Source organism: Rhinolophus hipposideros (assembly GCF_964194185.1).
Source record: "Rhinolophus hipposideros genome assembly, chromosome: 14".
In the NCBI taxonomy this organism is placed as follows: domain Eukaryota; kingdom Metazoa; phylum Chordata; class Mammalia; order Chiroptera; family Rhinolophidae; genus Rhinolophus; species Rhinolophus hipposideros.
Window position 1 is genome coordinate 61,180,530 of NC_138060.1, and position 25,116 is coordinate 61,205,645.

General features: G+C 45.4%; 2 protein-coding genes across 5 annotated transcripts in view; both read right to left on the reverse strand.

The window, feature by feature from the left end:
- The window catches only part of QRICH1 (glutamine rich 1), a 36,774-nt gene extending 20,098 nt beyond the window's left edge, over positions 1 to 16,676 (reverse strand). The window contains exons 1-3 of one of the 4 annotated variants that reach the window (XM_081072289.1): positions 16,231 to 16,384; positions 14,699 to 14,758; positions 6,807 to 7,136 (exon numbers count right to left, since the gene is read on the reverse strand). In XM_081072289.1, coding sequence (XP_080928415.1) covers positions 6,807 to 7,115 — 309 coding nt within the window. In that variant the 5' untranslated portion in view covers positions 7,116 to 7,136; positions 14,699 to 14,758; positions 16,231 to 16,384. Of the gene's footprint in view, positions 1 to 6,806; positions 7,137 to 14,698; positions 14,759 to 15,559; positions 16,056 to 16,230 lie in introns of those variants that run through there. The other 3 variants (XM_081072287.1, XM_081072288.1, XM_081072286.1) reach the window with 3 other exon arrangements.
- An 857-nt stretch (positions 16,677 to 17,533) lies between these two features.
- Positions 17,534 to 24,387, reverse strand: QARS1 (glutaminyl-tRNA synthetase 1). The gene is made up of 24 exons (XM_081072785.1): positions 24,057 to 24,387; positions 23,766 to 23,913; positions 23,299 to 23,408; positions 23,080 to 23,155; positions 22,783 to 22,847; positions 22,189 to 22,242; positions 21,993 to 22,053; positions 21,588 to 21,659; positions 21,379 to 21,464; positions 21,125 to 21,211; positions 20,609 to 20,708; positions 20,411 to 20,489; positions 20,222 to 20,330; positions 19,994 to 20,124; positions 19,816 to 19,908; positions 19,586 to 19,723; positions 19,408 to 19,495; positions 19,175 to 19,318; positions 18,971 to 19,075; positions 18,707 to 18,799; positions 18,461 to 18,588; positions 18,301 to 18,367; positions 18,097 to 18,222; positions 17,534 to 17,668 (listed from the first exon to the last, which is right to left on the reverse strand). Exons 1-24 carry the CDS (start codon positions 24,171 to 24,173, stop codon positions 17,618 to 17,620), a joined length of 2,328 nt encoding a protein of 775 aa, XP_080928911.1. The 5' UTR covers positions 24,174 to 24,387; the 3' UTR covers positions 17,534 to 17,617.
- Positions 24,388 to 25,116: the final 729 nt, after the last annotated feature.

Sequence of the window (25,116 nt, forward strand, 5' to 3'; positions counted from 1 at the left end):
TATTTGGCACTAATGAAGAGAAGAGGAAGACGAAAACAGCGGCACTATTATTTATTTACCGAGGGAGGGCTTACTATGTGCCAGGCATTGTGCTTAGGACTTGATATTTTATGTAATACTCAAAAGTAACCACAACACCTAAATTCTTTTAATTCCTTTATATAGATAAGAAAATGGACTCAAAGTGGTTAAGCCACTTGCCTAAGATGACATTATCTAATGTAGCAGAGGCAGGCCAAATGCATGTTTGTCTAGGGACCAAGTCTGGCTCTTGATTACCTCCTTCCTCACTCTCAGCAATTCTACTCTGCAATGGGGATTTAGGGAATGTCCCAGCATGGAGGGAATGTGCAACAGCAAAAAGAAAAAGGATAGAGATTGGGATGACAAATGAGGAAGAGTTGCACTTTGAGCCACTGAAGTTTGAGAACTTTACTTCTGGCAACAAAAGAAGTGCTGTGAAGTCCTTTCCCAAAACATCCTTCACTTAGGTCAGACTGGCGAACCAGCCTTACCTGAAGCCTCAGTTCCTGCCCTGTAGAAGGGCAGAGAAGAAACAGCAATTCTACAGGTGCTAAGTGAAACCCAACCCCTAGGATTCACCATCAGTGGGCCTTCCTTATGGCACACACATTTCACTCCATGTCAATGCTTTAGGAAAGTACCCAACTCAAGAGGGCTCTTAAAAGGGAAGTTCCAAATGAACCTCTTTCACCTAGCTCAGGCAGACCTGCCAGCAACAGGAAACTTGGGCCTTTCTTAGTATTGTACACACTGTTAAGGCATTTACATGGGAACGCTTCCTTTTGTCTTCAGAAGGTGCCTCCCTATCTTAAATATACATAAGCAGCGCTGATACTGTGATATAAGCAATATATATTTTGGTCTTTGTCTCTGGTTCCTGGCCAGGGCTCCTAAAAGCTTTGTAATTTCCTAAGTGATAATAAAGGGGCTAAGAACATCTTGTGTTCTCATGAGGCGACTCTTGGTGGGCTCCTGGATGGGGGCTGGTCACCAGAAAGACCAAGCCATGATTAGAAGCTTGGTACTTTCAAACCCACCAGCCATTCCATGGAGGGGGAAGAGGGGCTAGAAATTGAGTTATTAATCAATCACACCTACATGATTTAGCCTCCATAAAAATCCCAAAGTTGGGGTTCAGGAACCTTTTGGGTTGATGAACATATCCATGTGCCAGGAGGGTAGTGTACCCCAACTCCATGGGGACAAAAGCTCCTGCGCTATGTATCTCTTTTTTCTTTTTATAATAAATTTTATTGGGCAATATTGGGGAACAGTGTGTTTCTCCAGGGCCCATCAGCTCCAAGTTGTTGTCCTTCAATCTATAGTTGTGGAAGCTCAGCAGCAGCTTGTTATCTTCAATCTATCGTGATTCCCCGAAAATAAGACCTAGCTGGACCATCAGCTCTAATGCATCTTTTGGAGCAAAAATTAATATAAGACCCGGTCTTATTTTACTATAAGACCCAGTCTTATTTTACTGTAAGACTAGGTCTTATTAATATAATATAGTAATATAATATAATACCGGGTATAATATAATACTGGGTCTTATATTAATTTTTGCTCCAAAAGATGCATTAGAGCTGATGGTCCAGCTAGGTCTTATTTTCGGGGAAACACGATAGTTGTGGAGGGCACAGCTCACTGGCCCAAGTAGGAATGGAATCAGCAACCCTGCTGTTCAGAGCTCACACTATTAACTCTTTATATGGCTGTTTATCTGTCCTTTATTATATAATAAACCAGTAAACGTGTTTCCAAGTTCTGTGAGCTTTTCTAGCAAATTACTGAACCAAAGGAGGTGTAGTGAGAACCCCAATTTATAGCCAATCAAGTCAGAAGTACAGGTGACAACCTGGGACCTTGGACTGCGTCTTAAGTGGATGTCAGTCTTATGGGACTGATCCCTTAACTTGTGGTATCTGACGCAAATTACTAGTAGATAGTGTCAGAACTGAACTGAATTGTAGGAAAGTCAGCTAATGCTAGAGAACTGGTCAGTGTGGGGGAAAAGCCCACACATTTGGTGGTCAGAAATGTGTGAGGGGGTGGGGGGTGGGAGATGAGGGTAAGGGGCATCAAATATATGGTGATGGAAGGAGAACTGACTCTGGGTGGTGAACACACAATGGGATTTATAGATGATGTAATACAGAATTGTACACCTGAAATCTATGTAATTTTACTAACCATTGTCACCCCATTAAAAAAAAAAAGAAAGAAATGTGAGTGATAGTAGTAGGCAGTAAAGGAACAATTTAATTCAGACAGCTACTCTTCTAATTAACCTTTGACATATACCTTCATCTCCCAGCAATTCACTAAAACTGTTCTAAGGCTGTAATTCCTTTGTCAAATTCAACAATCTATACATGTGCTGCTCGTAGGCTAGACAAGATGAAGTCAGAGGAGCAGAGCCAGTGATGACAAATGGTTTTTAAAAAGCAATCTAATTTTACCACAATTTAATTTAAAAAAGCAATCTAGAAAACAGTCTCCGCCCTCAAGGTAGTAAATTGTCTTAATATTTCAAATAATATTAATACAGACATAATTTTTTATTCTTATCAAGAGTTAGGCTGAGACACAATACTGTGGGGCAGAGTCCTCTAACATTTGGGTTGAGAAGGCAGGTCTGCTCAGTGCTGTATTTCAGTGCACACACTCTAGTCTCACCCATTCACCCAGTGAACTCTGGTTACATTAGCCTTCTCGCCGTTTTTCAAAAAGCAGGCTCCCACCTGAGGGCGTTCTGATTTGGAATGCTCTTTCCTCAGATAACCACATTTGCCAGCTCTCTTCAGTCTTAACTCAAATGTCATCACCAGTACATCGAGGCTTACTTACCCTGGCCACCCCCACTGCTTTGTTTTTCTCCTTTGGAATTATCACTATATAACAAGATTTTTTTAGGTATCATCTATCGCCTCCCAGCTATAATGTAAGCTGCACAAAGTCAAGGAGCTTTCTGTCTTGTTCACTGCTATACTCAAGCATCTAGCAAAGAAAGGGCTTTACATGTAAACACAGGCACATGGAAATGTCTAGGATGGGGGGAAAAGGTTAATAATCTTTGTCCTATACCTACCAGTTCAAAGAGCAAAACATTTCCAAGCAACACTTGTGTTTTTAATTACAAAGAAATTCAAGCTCTCCTCCTTAGGACCCCACTGCCCAGTCCAATGACTGTTTTGGGCTTTGCTACCATGTTAACCAACGATACTAATTTTGACAGTCAAGGATTTGCTAAACACCCTATCCTGTCAATATGTATAGGTCTACCTCATTCTTCTGATCACAGAGGACAAGACGCTGTTACAAGCATTATTCAACGCTGTTGAAGCATTATTTGCCATTTCCCCGTATTGAAAGAGTAACTTGTTTCCAATGTTACGCTATAAGCAATGCAGCAGTGAATATCCTTATATAAACATATATCTGTGACCACAAATGCAACGCCAAAGGTATGCACACTTAAAATATTTGATAAGTATTGCCAAATTCACTTCCAAGAAAGTTACATTATTATGCTTTTATATCCTGGCTGCCCTAGATGATATATTTCACTTTAAAAATTTATACTTCCATAATCACTAGTAGCACTGAAGCATATTTTGATATGCCTATTAGTACTACCTGTATTTCTTCTTCTATGAACTGTCTACTTGTACCTTCTGTTCATTTTTCTACTTGTTTTTTTTTCTCTTCTAGTTTGTAAGCGTTCTTTATGTGATAGAAACACTAGTTAGGAGCATAGGCTTGAGTTAAAACAGTGTGGGCGCAAATGCCAGCTGTCAGACTATGACAACCTCCCTCTGCCTCATGTGCTTTTAGTTTCAAAAACTATACTATAAGGCGTCGGATGGCTCAGTTGATTAGAGCGCGAGCTCTCAACAACAAGGTTGCCGGTTCAATTCCCACATAGGATGGTGGGCTGTGCTCCCTGCAACTAAGATTGAAAATGGCGACTAGACTTAGAGCTGAGCTGCGCCCTCCACAACTAGACTGAAGGACAACGACTTGACTTGGAGCTGATGGGCCCTGGAGAAACACTGTTCCCCAACATTCCCTCCCGCCCCCGCCAAAAAAAAATATACTTTAAAGTAGTATATACAGACCTATAAAAAAGATCAAGATATCAACGTGTATGTATAATAATTCTACAACTGCTGTGCCTATATTTGAGTCTGATGTCACTAAGAAAATGTTTTTCAAAGTTTTATATAAAGTTGTACTTTCAGCCATATTTTTATTAATATTACCTGACATGATTTAGTAACACTCAATTTTCTTCAATTCAGCTTTAGATTTAGTAACACTCAATTTTTATGTAAGTAACAAATCTGCAGAGCCAACTTTTAGAAAAATTAAATCTCATTTGGCTTAAGCCAGTTATTAATAAAAATATATTTGCCTTAATAGTTTTTAAAATTTATGAAAAGGAAAGATTAGTCTCAACAAAGATAAGCTAGGCTGAACTACACTTTGACCCAAGAAAGCCTGACTAAAAGGTCATTTTTAATTTTAAATAGAAGGGAAAACTACGCTTGCACATACAGCTATATATACCACAAACCATAACTCAGCAACTTGTATAGTAAAAATCTGTCGTAAGATTTTTAGGACTACTTGAAAAAGACAACCAAACAAAAACCTCAAGTGAAAAATTTTTTTTCAAAAGGAAAAAAATGAGGTTTCCTCTACCTATACTAATAATTTGATTTAAAATTTATAACCCGTGTGAAGGGAATCACAACAAAAAGTAGCCTAACAGTTTGGCCAAAATGTAGATGCACAGAAAAAAATGATTCTTATCAAGAGCACTGACAATTACTATTGAATTATTATATCTCTAACTTGCCGATTAAGCTAACGTTTCATGATCTGTAAATATAATTTTTATGTAGGGGTTCCCTGAGACCGGAAAATTATTTCAAGGATTTCTTCAGGGTAAAAAAGACTGGGAAAAGATCTCTCCGTTTACTTTCTTCTTTAGGAAGGCTTTCCACAAGCTAAAAGTACAAAAATTTTCAAGGCTGTCTTTTAATGGTTTTATTGTTTTGTTTTTATCTGAACTCTTAAGCCATCTGTATCTTATTTGTATTCTAAGAAATATCTGACTTTATTTCCAAAAGAAGAGCAGATTGCCTCACTCCACTAAATGGAGTATATCCTTTCCCTACCAATCAGCAGCACCTTCATCCTGCACCTGACTTTTATTCACAATGTATGTAGTCACGTGTGTGTCCTTTGTCAACTCCCAAGCTATGGGTCTGAGACTGCCCCAGGGGACCCTTTTGGCTCTTTCTATTCTTCACTTCTAGGCTCAGGGCACCCTAAGAACTGTTCTACCTCTCCTAAAAGTTCTCTCCTACATGAATTCATTTGTCACCCGATTCTGTCTGCTTCCTCTCTCTTTTAATAATTTCTCAGATTTAATGGGTGTGTTTTTTTTGGATGGCCTGTTTTTTCCAGCACTTCTAGTATCTATCTAGTTACACAGAATGGCGAAAATGTGTGTTCTTAGGAGTCCACCATATTAAACTTATCTCATGGATTTTATTATTTACATTTCTTCTTTTATTTACAAGGGGTTTATGGAAGATGATATTAATAGGTGATCTCAATCAGCCATCTTGAACATAAAGTCTCCAACAACACTTTAAACTCAAATCCCAAACTATTTTGATTTTATGAAAAAGGAGGTCCGAGCTGTAAAATAACAGAATAATTTCTTGAACCAAAAAGTCAGCCTTCTCTTACCTAACTTTCCTGTACCCTTCCTTCCTTACAAAGATTGGAATAAATCACTGCATCCCCATGTCCCAGATGCTTTCTTTTCTATTCTCATTTAGTCTCACTAAATAGTATTATCCCTATTTGACAGATGAAAAACTAGGGATAAAAAGAGTAGCATCGTGTCAACAAATAAGAGGGTAAGTCCAATTTAAACCCAGAGCCATATTCTTCCCATATAGTACCTACCTGCACTCCTAAGGGGCAAAGGGGCTACCTTTATCAATCAGACACAACTCTCCACACTCCGGCCTCTCCATGTTCCACCCCCTTTCCTATTTTCTTGGTGGAAAACACATTGAGGGCAAAATGAAATGCAACCACAATAGACAGTAGCAAGAAAACAGCATTTATAACTGGAGATTATTAGTTTCACATACAGACCCCCTAAAAAGAAAAACTTTACCAGGTCAGCAAATGTATTAGTTTCTCCTCTTTCAGAAGCTTAATAGATTGTCCTTTCAGTAAGCTTCTCAATTAGCATTATTAAATAGCAAATGCAGACCTAAAAAGCTACAGGTGACCTGAATCATGAAACCATACAACTAAATGAAGATCACTAAACTATATCGGCCTTTCCATTTAAAAACAAGTTCCAAATGTCGTGTTTTTTAGTAATGAACCAAGATGAACCCTGTGTTCTTCATTTGCTCAGGGTGACAGAGGGAAGCTTCAGTCACACAGGGCTATGTCACATCCAAATCAGTCCCAGAAGACCTCTAATTTCTATACTGTTCACTTCTCCAAAGCAAATGACAAGTATCTGTGGTCTTTTCAGTTTACAGTGGTTCTAAATATTTTTAGTTTGCGTTAACTATGAAATATGAAAGCGTTTGTGTTAAAGACAATGTTTAAGAAAACCCAGAGTATTCCCCCTAGTGAAGATAACCTCTGGCATCTGCATATGGATGTGATACTCCTACTGACCAAAACTGTCACGGCAAATAAAGCCTGTTAAATAGGCCGCAGCGCAACATTTCTTTTACCTGAACTTGCTGTGGCTGTTGAACCTGGATCTGCGGTTCTTGCTGGGTTTGTGGCTGAACACTGGTGGTGACTGGACAGGCAAGTTCAAGCAAAGACCCGGCCACTTCGGTGCTGTCTGTGTAAATGCAGTTCCCACCCTGTTGGTACACCATGGTAGTGGTAGCTGTCTGCTGGAACTCCTGAAGGGCTTCTGGCCCCTTAGAGGCTAGTGAGTCCAGAAATTCCTTCATCCTGTGTTGCGGGACAGACCGCGCCTTCACTCGGATGTACTCTTCAAAGGAGATGGTGTTCTCCAGAGAATTATTCATATTGTAGAGTCCTTAGGGTTCCTAGTAATAAAATGAATAGCCAGAAGTCAAAATTATGCTACTGTTTTTATACCTTGAAATGCACAGGGCAATCACTCTTGCAGGAGAGTGAAATATTCAGGGCAGCTGTATACGTCTGGAATCCAAAGTAAAGTTTTACTATACCACCTTATCTTTCCAGTTAATGGCATCTGAAAAATATGTTCATAAACATTTCATAAATCAAGCTCACACTGAAGACAAAAAACAAAAGCATGCGTCACAGTAGATGAAACAGGCCAAAAACACACTCTCCACCCAGCACTAGGCCAACCCATCTTTTCTGCAGAGCCAAGCACTGGACAATAAGTCACATGCAGAACTGCTCTCTGACCATCATAGAGAGGACTACTAAGGAAGCTCGAGATTCCTGCTGCCATGTTCTATGTCCACTGCCAACTATGTCCTACAGTGAAGGGACAGGTATACCATCTAGCTGTGGCAAGACCCAAGAGACAGGGGACGTGTTCTTCACCTCCTTTTGGGACCACCTAAAATCCCATTTTGCCATACACTGCTCACATTCCTTTGTAACATAGCTTACTGGTTAAGAGCATGGATTTTACAGCCAGACCGCCTGGGTTCAAATGCTAGTTCAATTTCTCCTTAGCTGTGTAATCCTGGACAAGTCAGTTGACCTTTGTTTTCTTGTCTATAAAAATGAGTATAAAATAGCATTACCTCACAAAGTTGACATGAGAATTAAAAACATGTAAAGCATTTTAAAAAGTACAGTACACACAGAGAGTGCTACATAAGTATTAATATTATTAGAATAAGTGGGAGGAAATTGAATAGTGCCTTAAATAACTAAGTCACTAGTAAAATTCAGAAATCTATTCCACAATTTTTTTCATCAGGGTATTTACCTTAAGAATTAATCTGCAGGGGTGGATAGCAACTCTCAATTACCAGGGACAACCATGCAATCTATCCACGGATGGTTGCCGCTGCTACTTTCATACGATTCTTTCTCGATCAGTCCCAACTCCAGAACAAAAGCAGCAGCATGGTATGAGAGTAACACAAACCAAGCGAACCTTTTTGCCAAAAGGACTCTCAGCCAATCTCAAATGTCTAGGAAAAGTGATTTGTTTCCTTGAGCCATCAGGCTAGAAATATCAGTCTCTCTTTCACTGCCCACATGTTCTGCCTTACATTACAGATATAAGGTGTGTGTATCTCATCTCTTCTACCTGGCAGACAAGACTGTGTCTTGGTCCTCTCTGAATGGCTCACACATGGTAGGCTTCATTGCATTTAGAGTTCAATGTGAAACGAGAATTATGACTTTGTTTGTATAACATCTATAACTTACACGACCGTAAATGTTATGTTTTTCCCTAGTAAATGGTTAGTATATATGTTGGGGGAAAAACCACGGAGAGAGATCAAAGAAAAAACGTACTTCTTACTGACACTGGTATTAGTTCTGCGGGGTGCTATGTAAGCATACAAATTGTATTCAGGTGCTTTCAAACAGAACAGACCGAGCAATAAATCTTTTATAATGACGTACAGATTAGAAAATAGATTTTGGCATAAAGAAAGAACAACACATACACCTTATCCTGTCTAAAATCAAAATTCCTAGGCCACTACTCTCTGGAGAGCCTCCACTTCTCAGGAAACCCAATAGAGTGCAGGTCAAGGAGGTGCAAAGTGAAACTGCTGCTGATGGCCTGTTATCGTATCAAATTTAATTTTTTAAAAATTTTTATGAGTTTATTTGAGCCAAACTGACAACCTATGCTGGGGAGCGGGATCACAAATGCTCCTGAAATTTACTTCTCGTCTTTTCCAACCATCTCCCTCGTCCAGCTCTTCCTTGTCTGCAGGAGCTTTCAGTTATCTTCTCTTGTTGTAGACAATTAGGTGTGCTGTCAGACCTCCTAATTAAGCTATCAATGATGGCAATGGCACAAGAGTAGGAAGCGCGTCCAGGCCGAGCACCTGGTGACTCACAAACTCACTACATTGGCACAGCATGTGTCAAAGCTTCCCTTTGTTAAGAACAAGAGGACTGGAATGTCCTTCTAGAGAAGGTACCTCTCAAAATATAGACCTAACAGCATTACAAAGTTCACAACATGTGACTCTAATACCTAATTACATATACCCTTCTGCTCAAAAGGGAACAAAGGAGAGATTATACGAATAGCAATTAACCAGTTCTCTACCATGCTGGTACATATTTCAGGTTTTTTTTACCTCCATTATAAAAGAACAGTAGAGGTCAACTGAAATTTACTTTTCCCAAAATTTATCTTCTTCAAAAATTAGTTGCATTCCTATAAAATACTGAGGCTGCTTGAATTTTGAAAATTGCCTGTGCTGGAACCACAGCTACTGTGTCAAAGCAATTTTCTAAAAAAGTATAGAGAATAATGCAGCAAAAACTTTGTCTCAAATCTGCAAGAAGATAAATATGAGCAAACACAAATACAAAGAAAAACTGCAAATTCAGTTTACAGAACCAGAAAACCTTCATAAAAATACTGCTTGGAAAAGGCAGTCCTAGAATCTTCCTAGTGATTTTATTTCCTTTCACTTTTTCAAGTTTCAGTAATTCCAGAGGTCTGATACTAAGTATAAAGGAGAATTGCACCAACTTTTTCTCCTAAAAACAAGCTTTCTTCAGTTTTCAGTGTAGAATTCCACCTAAGTTTTGGTTTTCTGTGGGGAGGGTAAAAGTAATACATCCACTTTCTCAGAAAAAGATGTTCAAGTAGTACAGGAATGTATAATATGAAAAGCAAAAAACAGCTACATATGCTTTGACCTCTGATTCTTGATCTACCAATTTTAATTAATCACTGATCTGTCCTTTAGGAAAGGTGAGTTTAAGTCATTTAAATCAACTTCCTCTCACCAACCTCCACCAATCACATTTTTATTTTTGCCCTGATCACTTTCACAGCTGTAAATCTCTAGTTGTGGACTTATTAATTTTAGAGGATCTCTAGACTTTCCACTATGTAACTTAAGGAAATTAACGCTCCATGTCCTCTATTTTTGACACGCATTTAGCTAAATGAGTATAATTTCTGTTTAATCTTTTAGGTTTAGAGTACAGTATTTCATATCAAATCAAACTCAGAACTAATTTTTAAATCAAGGTTCTAAAGGAGAAAAACCATTCTGCTCCAAACAAATCTTACCTGTCAGTAATTTATAGAACACACCCTTCAAAAGTCACTACAAGAAACTCTAATCTAAATCTAAATTTAAATTTATTCCCTGAGCAGAAGGGCAAATAAGGCAGATATTCAGCGCTAAAAAAGAATGGAATGAAAGTATCTTAGAAAAGTATCTGTTACAAAGTCTCAAAGTTCATTCTTTAAGCTTTCATCAAAAAAAGGGAAAGACCAATAGCTTGAAGTAGAAAAAAATTCTATAAAATTTAGAAAATGTTGATAAAAGTTTCATACACCGGTGTTCACTATATTCCTATTTTTTGTGTGAAAATATTTGAATTATTCTATGATAAAAACACCTTTTGGTCAGTAGCTAGCTATGTGTTTTAAGTAGTTTAAACTCCAAAGTATAAAACTCTCTGCAGTGCTCCATGCTTAAAGTCTACTTTTGTTGGAGCTTCAAGCAGAAGCTATTTGCTTCCAATTACTCTATTTGTCACTAAGCCCCCAGGAGGTTCTTCACTGACTCTGTATAAGCCCACCAAATCATTTGAGAACCATGGAATCAGAGGAAGCTAAAAAATATTAATAATGGATTCAATGGCAAATTAAAACAAATTAATGGAAAAGGCTAATTTCAAAGAACATTTCAATGTGTCCATGTATACAGACTAAAACACACAGGGCTTCATTTCTTATCCTTTTAACCAGCTCACTTGGCACTATCCACCAGACTGACACATCCTAGGAATGAAAGTAAACTAAGTCAGCATTTGACCTGATTTAAAGTGCTGCTTAAAAGAAAAAAAAAGTTTCAGAAATATATTGAAATATTTTAGACTAGTGAGTAAAGAAAAACACTGAGAAAAATTAAATTCTCAACAGTGGTGATAGCTTCTTCCTTTGTTTTCATGTTCAGAAAAAGTCCTCTCTATCGTAAGATCAGGGCATTATCCAATTCCAATTTTTTAAATATACAGTATTTTTTATATAACGCTTTGATCCATCTAGAATTTATTTTGTATAGTGTAAGGTAAATTCCTAATTTTAATTTTTCCAAAGACCAATTTGTCCCTTTATCATTTATTATTGAAATTCCTTTGCCCACTGACTTGAAATGCCACTGTCATTATATATCAAATTCCTATAAAGACAGTCTGCTTCTATGCTTTTAGTGTGTGATTCCACAGGTCTTTCTATAAGACAGTAGCTTTGGGAAAAAAAAGTATGTTAGTACCTGGAAGGTAGTTGGTTTAAAAAACAAGTTGGGTTAAAAAAAAAAAAAATTTAATGAAACAGAAGCCCACTATGTGTGAAAATGGAGCCAACACAATTCTATTTATATATTACAGTATTGTTTAATCATATGCGTAAGAAAAAAACTCTGACAAAAAAATGCATCTAAATGCTAACAGTAGTTTTGACTGGGTGGTAGAATCACAGAGGACTTAAATTTCTTAAATTTCTTAATACTCTCCTGTATTTTCTACAATTTCTATTAAACAAAAAAGTTAATTCAAAATAAATCTTTTTTGCACAGCAGTTATAGTGCAATAACAGTAACAGACATACAAACGATTCCGGTTGCTTACAGTACGACTTTTCCCTCACAATCTGAAACTCTTAGACAAAACCAGAAGCACCAGAAGTTTGCATAATAACAAAGATTGTTAACTTCTTCAAGAAGCTGCTCACAAGACACATAAGGCTATAAACCTTGATAATAAAGAGAAATGCAAAAACTTAATAAAACCCCCAAAGAAACAAGATTTTATTTAGCTCCACGTTAGACTTAGTGAGGAGCAATAAATATTTATTAAAGTACTTACGAAAAACATGAAGCTGAAGTGATAGTTGAGTACTCCCAATTTCTGGGAGTCAGAAAAGAAATGGGAAAACACTCTGGGGCTCAATGGGGTAGGAGGAGTCTGTAAACAAGCATTTGCTTCTGAATACCTTAGGTATAGCTGCTTTGCAAAACAATGAACAGACAAACCAGCTCCCCACCAACAGACCCAATAAATTTTCTCTTGTATGCACACTTCGATCACTAGTATTTCTCCTGTACTTTCTTTTATTGGAGCTTAGCACAGCTCCTGACATAGAGCAGGCCCTCATACATCATTATTTTACCACTAGAACATAAGATGGTACCACAGACAAAGGTTACTCCAAAGCAGCAATCTATTACATTTCTATTGGTCTGTTTGCTAATTTCTTTCTTTTTTTCTATTTAGGTACCAAAGGAAAGAACTAGGTACTCACTAGAATTATCCTTTCTTGGTCCCCTCAAATCCGATACCTCTTCCTGACTCCCCATGCAGCTCTGCAGAATAGGTCTTGAATATGTGATGGACTAAGCTACTGGAAGCTGCCTCAAAGCCCTGCCTCTTCCTGTTTACCCAACAGTCATGCTCTTGGGCCCCTCTCAAGGCTCCCATCTACTCTAGCAATGGCTCCGCACAGCCTAGGAAGTCTAGTTTGAAGAACACAGTCACATGAAAAAAAAAATCAATTTCCATTTTAAGGACTTGCGGTCACATTTGTCCTAATTAACATAAAGAGTCATTTCAAAGAAGCAAATTCAGAGACATATTTCTACTCTTAAAGGTATAAGTGGGTTCACCACAGGGTTTGTGATAGAAATTATCCCATTGGGCCATTCATCTGACCTCTGCTTTTACCAGAAGACTCCCTCATTTAGGGGCATTTTCACTATGGTTCTATTTTGGACAACAAATTTTCAACCAGGAACTTAAAATTTATATTTGTACCAAAGAATGGTGTCCTGTAAATTGGTACAACCACTTGCAACATCTAGAGAAGTTGAAAATATCCATTCCATACAACCCAGCAATTCTATCCCTAGGTATATATGACACACACAATACAAAGGCACTTATACTAGAATGTTCATAGTAGCATTGTTAAAAATAGCCCCCAAATGAAAGGAATCTAGATATCTATCAATAGAATGGATCAATTATGGTATATCCATCCAGCAGAACAATACACAGAAAGGGGAATGAATGAACTACAGCTGCCCACAAGGTAGATGAATTTCAAACACAATTCTATTAAAAAAAAAAAAAAAAGGAAGACACAAAATACAGCATGATTCCATTTATATAAATTTCAAAAGCAAACAAAACCATGTTGTTAGGGATACAAAGTGGTACAAGTAAAATGAAAAACAAAGAAAGAAAGATTCAGTTCAGGGATGCTGGCATTGCTCTACTTCTTGAAGAGGTGGGAGAAAGGTACACAGTAGTTCACTTTATAGTTTTCACTAAATTGTATACAGATCACCTGAACTTATATAGATATTTCACAAATTTTTTAAAAGAAAAAGAGCTTTCTGACACAGCCCACCAGCTCTACCTATAGTGTCAGACCAAAGGATAATTCTTTCCCCCCTTTCAGCAAAGCAAGAGGTTAATCCATCATTTCTTCATGCAGCCACAATCAGAAATCACAATCCAGTATGACAATTAGGAAAAAAATGAATGAAGCATTTACTGTGAAGGCTGGAGAGGACTTAAAACATATGGAACAAAATGCAGGGTAACTAAATACAAAGTAACAGAAAACAACAGGTGTCCATGTACACCTCAATCTGAGACTGAGAAATGAAAAGACCATTAGAGATAAAGGGTGACCATTTAAAAAGTAGCCAACAAGCAAGAAATATGGCACATCAAGGACAACTCACAACTGATTAAATTAAAGGCATGCAAGCTTGAAGGAAGAAATTCCTGATTCTGAAGATGTCATAATGGACGACAGCCACACCCAAGAGCCGTTGACTTTGGTTACCTTTTTGAAGCAATTCAAATTTAAGAAATTTCAACCACTATTTAATCTTTTGTTTGAAATGGCAACATAAGCTGGAAAGGGGACGTGGAAAGCCAGAGGTTCATGGAGCGGTACACAAATTATTCATCATAGAGGGCTGGAAGTAGGACATCTTCTAATAGGTAAATCTAAGTTAATGAGCCTACAAAAAATATTTCCTGCAAACACCAGTGTAAAAGGCATATCTCACACTTAATCGCTAAAAACAAAGATATCCCAGAAAATAAGGTCTAAGAGATACATTAAAAATTTAAGTGTATCCTAGATAAACTTGACTGCTTTTCTTTGAATCATTCAGGTCCTTAGAAAAGCTGAAGCCTCGTCATGCTAAAAACCTAAAATCTGCACTGACTTATAGTTTAAGAGAAAACTGTTTAAGCAGCAAACTATGGCTGGATTCAAAGATGTCGTTCTCCCACATCTTCAATTTCCCAGCATCTAGTAGTTTCTGGCAGAAAGCACCCAGAATGATTGGTGGAATTCGTAATGCTTCAGTATTACCAAGAAAAAAACTGCACACATATTTCCAGCATATGAACGATTTTAACTCACCAGTCACCATGTTGCATGTATTTCTGCTGCTTGTCCTGAGTTCTTAAGACTTGTAACATTCTGAAGAAGACAGAACAAAGAAGTTCCTTCCATCCTCAGCCTCTTTTTAAATTTTAACCTTGCTCTTAAAATAATACATTGTATTAGAAAAAACTACTCCCATCATTATCAAATCTGATTAATTTTACTTCCTCTTAGCTTCTTTTCCCTTACACTTAATAAAAGACTGTAAAACATAGAGGATGTTTTGTCTTAGAAAAAAGAAGCGTATATTTCTCTAGGACAAACCTAGAACTCCCCCTGGCACCAGAACACAGTGCTGGAGTCAAAAAGAAAAGAAAAAAGCTGAAAAGGATTAAAACCTGTATCAAAAGTGACTTCTGCAGTGATACACGGACTGATTTTAGGTCATTCTTCTGCTGGGAATTCAGGAATTACAAAAGAAGGCAAAGCACTGATTCTCAAGTTGTTCAATTTTGTTATGGCAACTTTTGGGCTGGGCAATAGTGGGCCCTTAGTCTCACTGGACAAGTAAGTCCCTCCCATCCACACAGAAGGCGGCTACAATTAAGGATTTAATTAAAGTGGCATTTTAGAGCTTGAGTAGTTTCGCTTCGTCCACAAAAACAGATCCCCTTTTCCGGAGCGCAGAGATGGGTAGGAATCGCGCTTATGGAAGAATTACTTTCTAATGACAAGAAAGCAGGTACCGCTGAAGGAAGAAGGGCCTTCTAGGATTAACCTTCCTTCCCCAACACAAAGCAGCAGAACAAGGTGAGGAAACTCGAAGGAGCTCGCAGCCCTCACAGACCGAGAGGACTCGATTTTAGAAGCAGGGGAGCACCCACCCCGAGCACCCACCCCGCACTTGGGCCTCTGGTCACCGCATTCTTCGAGGAAAACGAGCAATCTCGCCCGCCTCGCAGAGAAGTGGGGCCGCTACCCAGACCGCAAAGCCAGCTGGTTTCTCCCGAGCGGTCCGGGGACGTCACCAGCGCAGGAAGGGCCCAACCCGCAACCCTGCTCACACCGCCAGCCTCCCTCCCGCCGCCCCTCCGCGCAGCAGGGGTGTACACCTGCGCGCCCTCGCGGCGGCGCCGCCACCCAACAGCACGGCGCGCGCCCCGAAGCCGGGGGTCGCGGGCGGGCGCGCGCCCGAGAAAACCGCTCTCGCCTACGGGCCGCAGCTCCAGGAACCGAGACATCCGGGCCGGGAACGCGCACGCCGGCGGCCACGCGCCCCGAAAGGGCCGCACAGCGCCCGCGCGCCCGCGCATATAAACAGGTCCTGCCGCGCGTGAGCACCAGCGCGCGTTCGCGCGCCGCGCCCACCCGAATGTCCGACCCGCCCCTCCCCCACCCAAGGGGCGGGGGCGCGCGAGGCCAGGGACGTTCTCCGCTCCGGAGCCGCCCCGAGGTCTCCTGGGCCCAGCAACAGCGACCCGCCCGCCCCCGCCCGCCGTTGTGTGGGGTGGGCCTGCTGTCTCAGGCCCGCAACCTCCCCGCATCCCTGCCCCCATTGGAGCCCTCACCCGGCGACGTCGCCGCCGCCGCCGCCGCCGCTCTACCCGCCGGCCCCGCTGCACCGTTCGGGGCCCCGGTTCTGCCGTCGCCGCTCCAAGACCGACAGGATTTTCCCCTCACAGCTCCCTGGGCGCCATCTTACATTCAACCCTCACAGCCAATGGGTGCTGAATGCCTCTCTCGCGATAATCTGAGCGTCGGATCCCGCGAGACTTGAGGCTGCCTTCTGGCTAGGCTTAAAGGGAACGCTTCTGCGGTGCAGGTAGGCCGGGCCTCCGGCTGCAGTAGCGGCAGAAAGAGGGGTGTAGGGCGGAGCTCGCTGCCCTCGAACGCCCCTCCATGCGGGGCGGAGCCAGGGCCTGAGATTCGCCTAGCGTTGGAGTCTAGGCAGGCTGGGGCTCCGAGCTTGCTCTCTGGACCCACCTTCTGCCGCCTACCTGGGCCTCCTTAGGTCGCACAGCCCCACGCAGGGCGGGGCCCGGCCTCTTGCTTAAGGTGGTCCTCACTGTTCTGACTTAGGCCTGTGGCCTCCAGCCGCAGCCCCACCTGGGACGACCCCCCGGGGAACTCTCCTCTCGTGTCCCTAGCATCTGGGATCCTCCTTACCCCCCACCGTCTGTCTAATTCACCCTTCCACAACCCAGTCCACCTTAAAACGGGCCCCTGGTAGCCTGGTGTTTGTATACAGGGAAAATGTGGAGGGTGTTAAAGCTGCAGGCACCCGCTTGCGGGGCATGTGGGCCTTGCAGTAGCGCACACTTCCCTAGAGGGCATCGCGCCTGCAGTACTCCTTTAAAAGGCCTCTGAGTCTTTGCACTTGTTCCTCCTGCCCTGGCAAACTACCCCTGATCCTTCAGGAGTCCCCGCAGCAGTCACGTCCTGAGGGTAGTCTTCTGAAGCCCAGGCTGGGACAAGAGCCTCCTCTAGCCTCCTACAGGCCCCAGGGAGACCTCTCCTGCACCGCGCTTCCCTGTGCCTGGCACGTAGTAGGCCTTCAATCATTATTTGCTGAATAACTGGACAGGGAGCCTGGCCTCTCTGCATCTACTAGGCACACAGGCAGACACAAACTTTCCGGATCCCTCTGGCACGGGGTTCCTAAGCCGTGGAGCATCACCTCAGGACCTGAGGCGGAGGATATCTTACCAGACTCGGGCCCCTGCCCTTGAGCACCAAGAAGTGCACCAGTGGTTTCAAGGCTGTAAGTACTGCTGTGTGTGCAGTGTATCATTCCCTCCCCAACCCCGACCCCCAGCACGCCTCTAAGGCCCTCAGGTGCTGGGAGGGCAGACAGGTAACACAGACTCCAGGGAGATTTAGCTATTCTTTATTGACATGGGAGTCTGGGTTCCCCTAGCCTCCAGAAGGATGAGGTAAGTGCACAGGGCTTCCAGCTCACACCTTTCCTGGGTCCTCCTTCAGTGTCACGGTCCGGTTGAAGACAAGCTAAAGGGCAGAGGGGGAAGAATGACCACCAAGCCAGAACCAGGCCAGGAGGCCAGGGTGGGTCTCACCACAGACACCCCACTGCTACCCTCACTTCATTCATCCCAGAGATGCTGAGGGTCAGGAGACTCAGGTTCTCAGTAACTTTATGACTTTGGATAAGGGACTGAATGGCTCTGGGCCTCCGTTTTATATGAATTATAAAACCTCGAGGCCTGCCCCCTACCTTGAGGAATAAGAAAGGCAGGGTCCGTACAAAATTGTGTGCATGGACTTAACCTCTGAGTCTGTTTCCTCATCAACAGAACATGAATGCCACCTCCGGTGGTGAGGACTAACTAAGGAAATGTAGGCAAAGCGGTTCGCACAGTAAATGGCAGCTGCCACTATCACTGCTGTGGAAAGGCCAGGCAGGTAAATTCAGGCACCTGTCTTTGGTGGCTGTCTGGATCCACGGAGAAGTAGCCAAGCCGCTCAAACTGGAACTTGTCGAAGGGCTTTGCCAGGGCCACAGAACAGTCCACTAAGGCTGCCTCCACCACTTGTAGCGATGCCTGTGGGCAGGGAACTCAGATGGCCATCCAGTCAGGGAAGTCCCCCCCCCACCCTCACCCTATACCCCATGAGCCTACCGGGTTCAGATCACTTAAGAATCCACCAGGCACCTCAGTAGGATCCTCAGGGTTCTTGTGCTGAAATCTGCAGCCAGAGTGAAGGTCAGACTCCAGCTGGGCAGCCACAGCAGACAATGCCCATCTTGTACCTGACCCCACCCCTGCTCTGCTCACTCACAGCCGCTCGTAGAGGCGAATCTCACATGTCAGAGGCTGTGACACCCAGTGAATAAAGGCCTTGGGCTTTTCTCCATTATCTGCCCGTCGGCAGGTCACTTCCAGGCTTTCCACACAACCACTGGGACCCTGAAAGTCGAGGGAACAGTCCTGCAATCAGACCTGGGGTCCACTACCAGGACTGCAGGCTGCACCCAGATCCTTCCCCAGCAGTCACTGCGGTAGGAAGGCTGCAGCTGGCTCTCACCTTGACAACATGCTGCAGCTCGATGACGTAGCCTGTATGCCTCAGGCCCACAGGTTGGCCCCATGCCAGGCGCTTATAGCCTGGCTCTGGCTCCTAGAGGTAGGAAGTAGGGTGGACACAAGAGGCTGCAAGGCTCGGAAAGTTACAAGAGGCTTCCTCCCCTCACCCCTATGTCTGGCAGGGGTTGGTTGGTCTGAAGCAGGAAGTAGATGGACTGTAGGGCTGGGCTCGGCAGCAAATAGGACCCTCCACCCTCCCATTCACCTCCTTGAAGTCAGTCCTCTCGATGAAGACAATGGATCCAAAGGGAACCTGATGGAAGCCCTTGGTCTCATCAGCTGGGAAGTTGGGCACCTGAATGTCCAAGGACTATACCAAGAGATGCGTGTCTGTGTCACACTAGGCACTAGGACATCCCCCGCCCCAACAGACACACACATGCACACACACATATTGAGGGAGACCTACCTTAGCAGCAGGAAAGTTGGTGATGACAATCTTTAATGGCTCCAGCACAGCCATGGCCCGTGGGGCTGTGTCATTCAGCACATCACGCACACAGGCTTCTAGCAGATGTGGTTCCATTGTGGTCTGTGCCACTGTCACCCCCACCTAAGAAGAAAGGTCAGCATCAGTCATAGCCACAACCACGGACTGCCATGCTCAGCCCCCACCTGCCCACCCAGCCCAATGGACCATACCCGGGCACAGAAGTTGTTGATGGCCTCAGGTGGGAAGCCCCGCCGTCGTAAGGCTGTGAGCGTGAAGAGCCGTGGGTCGTCCCAGTCCCTGCGGGCAAGGAGGTGGTGAGAAGGCCTTTGGCAGCACATGCCATTAGTACCACAAATCCTTGATGAGCCAAACCACAACCACACCTACCGCACAGCACCAGCTGCCACAAGCTGGAGAATCTTCCTCTTAGAGACAACTGCATAATGCAGGTTAAGGCGGCCGTACTCCCACTGCACAGGGCAGTAGACATCCAGGGCATTGCACAGCCAGAAGTAGGAAGAACGTCTGCGGTGGGAGGGTGGAGTCAGGACTTCAGACCAGGAAGGGCTGCTGGAATCCCACTGGTCCTGCCCACCACATGGGCCCACATCCCTCACCGGGCCTGGAATTCCTTGGTGCAGAGTGAGTGGGTGATGTGCTCAATGGAGTCGCAGAGGCAGTGCGTGTAGTCATAGGTGGGGTAGATGCACCTGCGGGGCGTAGGCAGTGAGCCCCACCATCCAGCGCCGCTCTGCCCTACCCATGGCCCAGCAACCCACCCATGCTCATACCCACCAGGTGTCCCCCGTGCGGTGGTGTGGGGTATATTTGACTCGATAGGCCACAGGGTCCATCTTGCCATCCTCCATCACCAGCTTCATCCGCAGTGTGGCCTCACCCTCTGCAAACTTGCCCTTGCGCATTGCCTGAGGGGAGCAAGGGCTCAGGCTGCCTCTCAGCATGGGGCATGTCACCCTCAGCATCCTGGCCCACCAGGACCCCGCTGCCCCTGCAGAACCCCACCTCGAAGAGCAGCAGTGACTCCTCTATGGGACGGTCTCTCCAGGGAGAGGGCAGCGGGTTGTGGCCTTTGAGCTCCTCTCCTCGCTGGTGGCACACATAGGCCTGGCCCCTATGGGGAAGGGGTGTGAGTGCCCAGCATGGCTGTGTCCTGGTCAGCCTGCCTGGCTCCACATCATGCCCTGGCCTCACCTGTGAATGAGCTCGACAGCCCAGGCATACAGCTGGTCAAAATAGTCAGAGGCGTATGTCACCTTATAAGGTGTGTAACCTGGGGCAGAATGACACATATATTGTATGAGCAACCAAACAGGGACACCCAATGGCTGACCATGGCCCAAGGAGAGGCCCACTGACCACCAGCTCTGCCCAGGCCTTCCCAGCCCCTACCCAGCCAGGCCACCATGTCGCAGATGGCAGTGAAGAATTTCGCTTCCTCCTTCTCAGGGTTGGTGTCATCAAAGCGCAGAAAACAGATCCCATTGTTGGCCTAGGAGAATCGCAGTTATCTGTGAGCTCCCATGTCATCAGCTCCCAAGTTCCACTCATCAAACTTGGCAGTTCTCAGAGCTCTACCGTGTCAGAACTGGAAACATCTTCAGGAGTTTCACTCAGCTTTCTGTATCTAAATGCCGCAAACAAGGCACCTTCTATACCAACGTGGATCTAAGAGAGGTAGCACTGGACAGTCCCTCAAATTTGGACTCACTGCCTCACCTTAGAGCTTTTTCCCAATAAGCGCAATGGATTGCTAGGTATCTGCAACACGTTTGATTCCCCTCTATGGCCTCTGTCTGTCCTGGGCACATTACAGAAGCAGCAGGGAAGGCAGGATACCTCTCTGGTATCAGTCATGGGAACAACAAGTGGTCACTCTGCTCGCCACGTTCCCAGACACACACTCACCTTGGCATAGCCAAAGTTGAAATTGATGGCTTTGGCATGTCCAATATGCAGGATTCCATTGGGTTCTGGCGGGAACCGGGTACGTACCTGAGATGAGGGAAATGGAAGCAGAGGAATTAGGTCAGAGCTCAGACTACCCTAAAGGAACAGACACCCTTCCTCAGGGAGGCCATGGTGATAGGTGAGATGGGGCAGTATGGAGGCCCCTGCCAAATGCTGATGGCACTAGCCTGCCTGGCCATACTCTTACACACCTGTCCCCCAGTGACCTGCAGGTGCTGCTTCAGTAGATCCATGGTATGTGGAGTGGTCACATAGCCTGGAGTCTTGTAGTTCTCACCTGCCAGGACCAGAACGAGTCTGAGGACCAGGCTGCAGGCCAAGGTTCCCCACCCCAGGGGCCTGGCTGCAAGAGTTGCTATCAAGATCCAGCCCTCGCCAGAATTTTGCCCTGCCTGCTCACCAGGCTTGTGGAACTTAAGTGCCTCCCCTCGGAGCTGCTCCATCAGAGACAGGGTCTGGCCAGCAGCCTCGCCTGCAGAGAAGAGACCAAGGAAAACTTACCCTCTGGACACAGCTACCACATCCAGCTCAGAAAGGCACCTGTTGGTACTAATATCCTGCAATCAGAACAGAACCAAGCAGGCCCCTCTTCCCCCAACCCCAGAGACAAGAGATACACAGCCAGACTTCTCAGGCCAGTCTCTGGGTAAAGGAAACAAAGTAAACACCAGGACTTCCAGTCTTACAGCAGAAGGAAGGGTGCTGTTCAAGCCAATTGCCTGAGGGGACAAAGCAGGAAGGACCCATCAGGTAGAAAGCCCAGAAGTCAGGGAGTTGAATGCGACAGGAGTCTCAAGTCTCTCACCATTCTCCACCACATCCTTTGCTGTCCTCCGGTCTGTTTCTTCCGCTCGAGTCTTTGCCACCTGCAAGAAGCCCAGAAGTTGGGTCAGGGTCTCTCCTGGGCAGGGTCTTGGGGTCACTGGGGTCAGACACTCCCTTCCCCAGACTAAGGTATCACCACCTCATCCCCAGGGACCCAGAACCATGCTCAGCCCCACCTTGGGCTTCTTCTCCAGATCAGTTTCCGTCTTGGGACCCAAAAGGTGGAGGACCTGAGCAGAGACCACAGTCAGGCATGAGACAGGGAGGGGTTTCTTTCCAAGAACGCCTGATTGACGCCATCCACCCAAGGGCTTCCTGGCTTGTTGACCAGCACCACCTTGGAAACCCTACCTAGCCCAATCCAACTCTGCTCCTAACATGGTCCTGCATCCATACTGGGCTCAGGTAACAAAAACTGCCATTTAGGGAGAAACTGTGGGCCCAGCAGCAAGATAAGCCATCTACCTCAGCCATCACCCTTAGCCTCCTAAATGAAGATGCTCATCTTCAAATGAGATGAAGGCCACATCACTCCTATTTACAACGTGAGGAAACTGAGGTTCAGAGTAAAGTAAGTCATCACAAATTCGGGACAACTCAGAGGCCCAAGTATGCCCACCCAGGTGCTGCCCCCTCCACGCCAGGTTCCACTATGCACCAGCAGAATAGGGACAGGGTCTCCTCCCCCCGGGCCCCGTTTATCTCTCAGTGGACTCTAGGCCCTTTCCACAGCAGGGTCTTCGTCTGCTTCAGCTCAAGGAGGCGCTCACCTGCATGTCTACTTCGTGCTTGATCATTTTGCCATCTGCCCACTTGAGCACAGCTCGAGCCTCTCCTAGAAACGTGGGCACAAGGAGCTGCAGAAAGGCAAAGGAAGGCACTTCCCACCCTCTTTCCCAAGAAAAGATCCTGGCTGACCTCAGGAGCTAGAGTCTGGGCCCAGCCAGACCTCTTTTTAAGGTGCTGCCACTCCTCTACGCCTCCCCACACCGCCGCCCTCTCTCACATACGGGAGAGAAGGCATGACCAGAGAGAACAGTATAGTCCCTTCCCCAGGCTCTGCTCACCCATCAGCAGCCCCATGTTGAAACGATAACGCTCCACCAAGAGCTGGGGCCGGTGGCGGTTTATGGCGACCTCCACCTATAAAAAGCCAAAGCATACCATTCAGGAAAGTGTTTTTCAGAACCACACCTTCACCATGGGTTTCCCTGGATGGAGAAGCTAAGCCACTCCTTTCCAGAGTCAGAACTAAGGCAGCAGCCAATGCATGGGGAAAGACTCACAGCCTCTTCAATCTGCTCTGGGGTCACCGTGATGCCCACACCACATTCCTGCTCAAAGTCCGCGGTATCGATAGGATCCAGGGGATGACTTCGCACATACTCAAGGGCAGCTGAGGAAGGAGAGCCAATGAGTTTGTGGCATGTCAGCTCCAAGAAGGAGGTAGACTGGGCCCTAATCCCATGAAACCCCAATTACAGTTTGGCCTTCTGGGAGGCTAAGCATTGCACCACTCTAGAGAAACCCCGAGGCCGTAAGAGAGACTATGTGTTCTGAGGGAGGCTTTCCCCAGACCTACACAGTTCCCCAGTCAGTCTCACCAGAAAGCCTCTCCACCCCTCAATGTTAGTAGGTCTGATTGAGAGAAGAGCGCTGAACTACGCATCTAGAGAGATATGGGGGGACTTGGCAGAAAGGGGTCTTGGCTGAGGGCTGGAGGTGGAAGTGGCAGCACAGACGGGGGTCTCACCGCTCAGCTGGGGCTCGGTGTGGATCTTCTTATTGGCTATGTAGCTCACGAGGAACGAGAGACGCCGGGGATCCCTGAGTCGGGAGGCCAAGCCGTACAGCAAGGTCCCGGTGGCCTTGTCGACAGTGGAGCCCAGGGTCTGCTGCGCCTGGGGTCAGAGGGGTCAGGAGAGAAGCACCACGCCCAGTGAGAAAGGCGTTCGCGAGACAAGGTGGGTAGATGTGGCTGGGGACCGGACGGGCGCCGCGTGGGGACAGTGCGCAGTCGGGCCAAGGGCAGAGGGGCTCGCACCTGGATCGCCGCCTCACGCAGCTGCGCGCTCAGAGCCGTGTTCTTGAGCGTCTCGCGAGCCTTGTGTTCGCTCAGGCCGAGGCCAGTGAAGAGCGACACGGAGTCCACAGTCGCCATGGCAGGGACACCGGAAACCGAAAGAAAACTTTGGGGCAATTCTGCCCGTGGACGTTAGCCCGCTAACCAATAGGAGAGCGGGGCCGTCAGGCAGAGCCAATGGTGTCTTTCCTTGGCGGGCTGGGGCGGGGCTCTTCAGGGTTGTCGGCGCCATTTAAAGGACAGAGTGCGGCCACACCGGCTTTTCCTGGCGCTTCATTTCCGTCTCCGCGCTACTGGTTACTTGAAGAGGCAGAGGGCAGCGGGACTTCAGGCAGGATGCAGACGCATGCATGGCCCTTTGCTCTTCGACTTTTCTCCTTCCGCCCTGGAAACCTTGGGACCATCCCAATCTTCTCGGGAGCAAATGTCAGTCCCTATCGCGTTTCTGAAGTCACAGCTTTGGAGTTGCCGTGGAAACAGTTGAGCAAAATGAAGCCCTGGAAATCTGGTCAATACGCCAGCGCAGAGAGCGGGCGGAATGGCCGCTGGAGGGCCCCATAAGACTGGCACTTTCAGGGGACCACCTGGACACACCTGGCCAGGAGAAGGAGAGGTTTGGGGCCAGGAAGGACCTCGCAGAAGTTCTCTGATGATTTGGTTTAAAATGTCATGGCACACTTACCTCCCCTTGGCAAACATGTAAATGTCACGAAAACCACAAGCAAGTTATACCTTGAAATCTGTCTACAAGCATTTGACAGTGTATTTTATTGAATTGAGATACAGTGGGGCAGAGGAAATAGAATCTTCATTATGATGGCTATTGTGCTTGGGGGAGGGGGGGTGTCTCCCCAGTCTCTCACTGGACTTCCAGAATCTGCTGGGAATCGTCAGGTTAAATAGAACATACAAGTTGTTTTCTTTGTGGAACTGGAGCTGCTGCTGGTGGGATGGTGAGGATTTCCGGATATCCCCAAATTTGGAATTGGAACTCAGGCTTTTGGAGGTTTTGGTGTCGCTA

Coding starts and splice junctions, on each gene's coding strand:
- QARS1 (XM_081072785.1), bottom strand. CDS start 24,173: ATGGCGACTGTGGACTCCGTGTCGCTCTTCACTGGCCTCGGCCTGAGC. Junction 22,054..22,188: donor ATCTGGAGAAGAAGCCCAAG/GTGGGGCTGAGC, acceptor GGCTTCTTGCAG/GTGGCAAAGACTCGAGCGGA. Junction 19,724..19,815: donor ACCAAGGAATTCCAGGCCCG/GTGAGGGATGTG, acceptor CTCCCACCGCAG/ACGTTCTTCCTACTTCTGGC.